The sequence below is a fragment of the Amaranthus tricolor genome, chromosome 10 (genome assembly GCF_026212465.1).
Source record: "Amaranthus tricolor cultivar Red isolate AtriRed21 chromosome 10, ASM2621246v1, whole genome shotgun sequence".
NCBI lineage: Eukaryota > Viridiplantae > Streptophyta > Magnoliopsida > Caryophyllales > Amaranthaceae > Amaranthus > Amaranthus tricolor.
In genome coordinates this window covers 12877702-12882442 of record NC_080056.1, presented here as the reverse complement: position 1 = coordinate 12882442, position 4741 = coordinate 12877702, and the positions used below count along the sequence as shown (strand labels likewise).

Genomic DNA, 4741 nt, shown 5'->3' with positions numbered 1-4741 from the left:
ATTAAGCTAACTTCCCTTGGTTTGACCGGTAGGCACAACGTGCACCCTACCCTTGCAGCTAATAAACTTCACACATCAAAATTCATCACTGTATATGGTTAATATATTTTAGGGCCCATTTGATAGGTGATAATAAATGATAATTATGGGAATAAAAATTCGTGTAATTTTGATTGAAAAATCTCTTGGCTACCTTGTTGTCCATACTTGTCCAACTTCAATGATCTCACTTTTGTCATAAAATTCATTTCAACGCATTACCATTGGGGGAGCCGGGGATAGAGCTGTTCAAAACAAACCCGACCCAAAAATCCGATCCGGAATCGAAAATTATCCGACCCGAAAAAATGTAAGTTTTTTAGGTTTACCGAACCGCAATTACCCGAACTGATACTTCACTCGAACCGTTTGATAACCGAAAAGGGCAAAATCGAACTCGAACTGCAACCGAATTTTATAACCGACATATAAACCTTAACCGATGTTACCCGAACTGAATAGTGATCGACCCGAGTCAAATCCGACCCGAATTATGCACGTAACCGAATGTAACCTGACTAAAACCGATTAAGATCGAACTGTTTTTAACCCGAACTGAGACAAACCCGATCGATTATTAATCGAACTGTTTTTAACCCGAACTGATATAAACTCGAACCGATTGTAAATCGAACTGTTATAAATCCGAATCAAATTTTCACCTAATTTTAGCAAATTAAGTCCAATTTCAGTTTTCTAATAATACGGAAAAAGGAAGAACATAAGTTCTATACAGAAGAGATTGCATACAGAATCTATATCTGATAAAACAATCGGTAATTATTTTTTGTAAGTAAATGAGCATACATCAATTAAAAACCTGACTATTAACTTATTTCGATATTGACCCAATCAATAGTTATCCGTAACCGATGACTACTCGAAAAATAAAGCTCGAACCCGATCTGTACCCGAAAAAACCGAACCAATTAGTAATCGATGACAACCCGAGACCGATTGACACTCGACACGAACTTCAACCGACACCGAACTGATGCTAACCCGATAGCTTGAATAACCGATCTCTAACCGAACCGTGACTAACCGACTCGACCCGAGTGTGACCCGTTGTAACACACAGCCGAAAAATAACCAATCTGAAATGCAACCGAACCGAATAACACCCGTCCGAAACCGACCCGATCAACCGAATGAAGACCTCTAGCCGGGGAGGTGATATTAGATGGTAATGAAAATTTGTGAATAAAAAAACTTTTTGTGATCAAAGTTTCATCACCATGGAAATGACATGGATCTTTTGATGAAATCTTACACTATAAATCATTCTCATTACCACCATTTAATATCACTAATCAAACAGGCCATTAAATTTTTTCATTAATGAGCTCAAAAAGTAACAAATATTGCATTTAAGGACAACGAGGTGAGACGAAATTATGTGCAAATAAACTGACAATAAAACATCTAATACATATTAGATGTAAACAACACAACAAAGCTAAAAGGGCTCAACTACACCTCTTCCTGATCAATCACAATTCACAATCATACTCTAAGCATCAATTAATCAAAATGGTAATAGTAAAAAACACTATCCATTCTCAGAATTTTATCATTTAATATAAATTGACACCAAAAATCACAAACACTCCTGTGTTTAAGGTGCAGTGATGATGTTGATGGTGAGCCCTCCATCGACCATTGTTGCAATCATGTTTAATGAATGAGGTACGTAAGCGCCAAGGCCACCAACATTAACACATATGCTATTCCTTGATCAATGCTTGTCCCTGAAATCCACAAGTTATGAACTCAAATCAAAAACAATATACATAACAAAAGCTGACTTACCTTAAACAACAGCAATATCTATATTTTAATCCCAACATGGGGTTGGTTACTCTGACGGTCCGAACCTATAACTAATTTGCTGATTAGGCTTCGACTATGTACAATGAGTTGCGTTGAGCGATGGCTCAAGGCCATGTTACTTTATGGCCTAATTTTTTAAAATGTAATACGCTTTTTTATCGTATAGTAAAAATATATTTTTATTTACAAGTACAATAAGCACAAGTTATTATTGTATAATTCATATCAATACCTTATATAATTGATGACCAATTATTACCTTGTTAATGACTACACATTATTCCATTATTTATTTTGGATTAATTGTTATTGTTTATTGTTTGGTATTTTCTCAAAAGAAAATCATTGATTCTAACTAGTTAAGGAATAATAATGTTATCTTGTACTACAAAAAAAACACATCTCCACCGACTACCCAATATAGTCGGTATAGCTCTATATCGACTGAATTCCGACTATATTAGTTAGTCGAAATAGAGTTGGTGGGTAAATATTAACCAACCGTAGTTTTAGTCGAAATTCCAACTAACTTTCAATTGATAGGTATTTGGTCGGAATTCCGATTGTTTCGTTTCGTAGGAATTTCGACTGTTTACCTACTGATATTCAGTTGCAAAAGTTCGACTAACATGTAGTTGGAAAGCAGTCGGAAAGTTTAAAAAACAAATTTGAGCTGAAATTTTCCAAAATTCAGCAATTTAAATATTATTTTTATTTTCCGGTTACTTTCCTACTAAATGTCATTTGGAAAAGTCAAACACCACATATTTGACCTGATTTTCACCCAAAAAAAAGATGCTATAATCTTCCGACACAACATATAGTAATTTTCAGTCGGAAAACAACTGGTGTTAAGTTAACCATATTTAACTACAGTTGACTTGATTTAATATTATATTAATTACATTAATATAATATGATATATTAATCAAATTAATAATCAATATATAAACAATACAATAAATGATTAATATAAACCGAATTTGATATTAAAAAAATATAATATAAATAAACTTAATTGTTTTACAAATATAACACTAATATAAAATAATAATTATTTTACAACAGAAGCTAACTAAATTGTTTCTATAGAATTCAAATTTTACCAAAAATAGATAGAATGATCTAGGAGGGTGGAGGTTAAGGATTTAAATACTGATCAGGGAGCGCACAAACTAGAGCAATTGAGTCACCTTTTCCCTTGTTCAACGTTACTCTTTCATAAGGGTCTCATGTTCCTCTGGAGAAATTGAATTGTTGAGACGATCATCTATTTGAAGTATAACTCGTTTTAGATGATCCAGCTTCTCATTTACCATTTATTAAGAAGGAGGAGTGCTTTAGTGTTGTGATTGCTCCTCCACAGGTATGCTGACCTTGTGATGTCGCTATCAAAACACCAAAGATATCTTCCTCAACAAATGGTGAATAAGAGGCTTGATCATCAACAGCAAGTTATCCGTCAAATAAATGATTGCCTTAATAATTTCATTTACCGAGAGAAACATGAGGCTCACCGAAGAAGGAAAGAAATAACTCAATTGCTCCAGTTTGTGTGCTTCCTGTCCCAGCAATATCCGAGTCCTTAACCTTCACCTTCGTAGATCTTTCTAACTATTTTTTGTAATATTTGAATTGTACTGAATAGTTAGTTTTTTTTGTCAAACAATTATTATTATTTTATATTAATGTCGTATTTGTCAAACAATTAAGTTTGTTTTATATTTTATATTTTATAATATAAATTTTTGTTAATATTAAACGTTTATTGTATTGTTTATATATCGATTATTAGTTTGATTAATATATCATATTATATTCTCTCAAAAAAAATATACTATAATTAATATAATATTAAATCAGGTCAAATGTAGTCAAATATGATCAACCGAACACTGACTGTTTTCCAACTAAAAATAGTAGGAGTTCAGTTGAAAGTTTATAGCTCAATAATCATGTCAAATACGGTGTTTGACTTTTCCGACTAATTTCCTACTGACATTTAGTCGAACAGTAGTCAAAAAATAAAAATAATATTTAAATAGCTGATTATTGGAAATTCAACTCAAATTTGAATTTTGAAGCTTTCTGACTGTTTTCCTAACAAACGTTAGACGGAATTTTCCAACTAAATATTACTAGGTAAAGAATCAGAATTCTGACTAAATATTAGTAGGCAAAGAATCCGAATTCCTACTAAACAAAACAGTCGGAATTCCGCTAAATACCTACCAACCGAAAGTTAGTCGTAATTTCGACTAAAATTACAGCTGTTAATATACCTACCAAGCCTGTTTCGACTGACCAAGACAGTTGGAATTCAGTCGGTATAAAGCTATACCGACTAATTTCCGACTGTATTAGATGATCGGTATTAGAGACCTTTTTTTATAGTGCCTCGTATAATGAATCGAAACAAGTGAAAATTATGTTATTTTTGATTTATTTCATTTGAATTCATTAGTTAAAGGTGTGTGAGTCCATGAGAAATGATCACGAATTCAACAAAGGGTCAAGGTTTTAACAAATTACAGCTGTTAAATCTGAATTATTGAGCTATGATTAATAGATTATCAGAAATCAGAATTAACTGGTTGTAAAAGGAAAAGTAAAAGTAAATCAACCACTATTGACAAAAATTCCATCAATTACTCTATACACTTAATATTAAATTGACAAATTTCCATTTTCAAAGTATATTTGCATGTCCCCATCAACGCAATAAATTTGATTATTAGTACTAGTATCAGTATGACGATCAATTTAGAATGGCATGACTATCAAAATCTTCAAATTAAAATAGTAACACATGACATCTTCACTTCCCTCTGATTCCGAGCAATCCTCACATTTGATTTTTAATATTATT

The 4741-nt window shown here is 32.3% G+C and overlaps 1 protein-coding gene across 1 annotated transcript in view; it reads right to left on the bottom strand.

Annotated features, from left to right (window-relative positions):
- Positions 1-1424: 1424 nt before the first annotated feature.
- The window catches only part of LOC130825536 (arabinogalactan protein 41), a 5092-nt gene continuing 1775 nt past the window's right edge, over positions 1425-4741 (bottom strand). Inside the window, exon 2 of the mRNA XM_057690809.1 lies at positions 1425-1790. Coding sequence (XP_057546792.1) covers positions 1717-1790 — 74 coding nt within the window. The 3' untranslated portion in view covers positions 1425-1716. The remainder of the gene's footprint in view (positions 1791-4741) is intronic.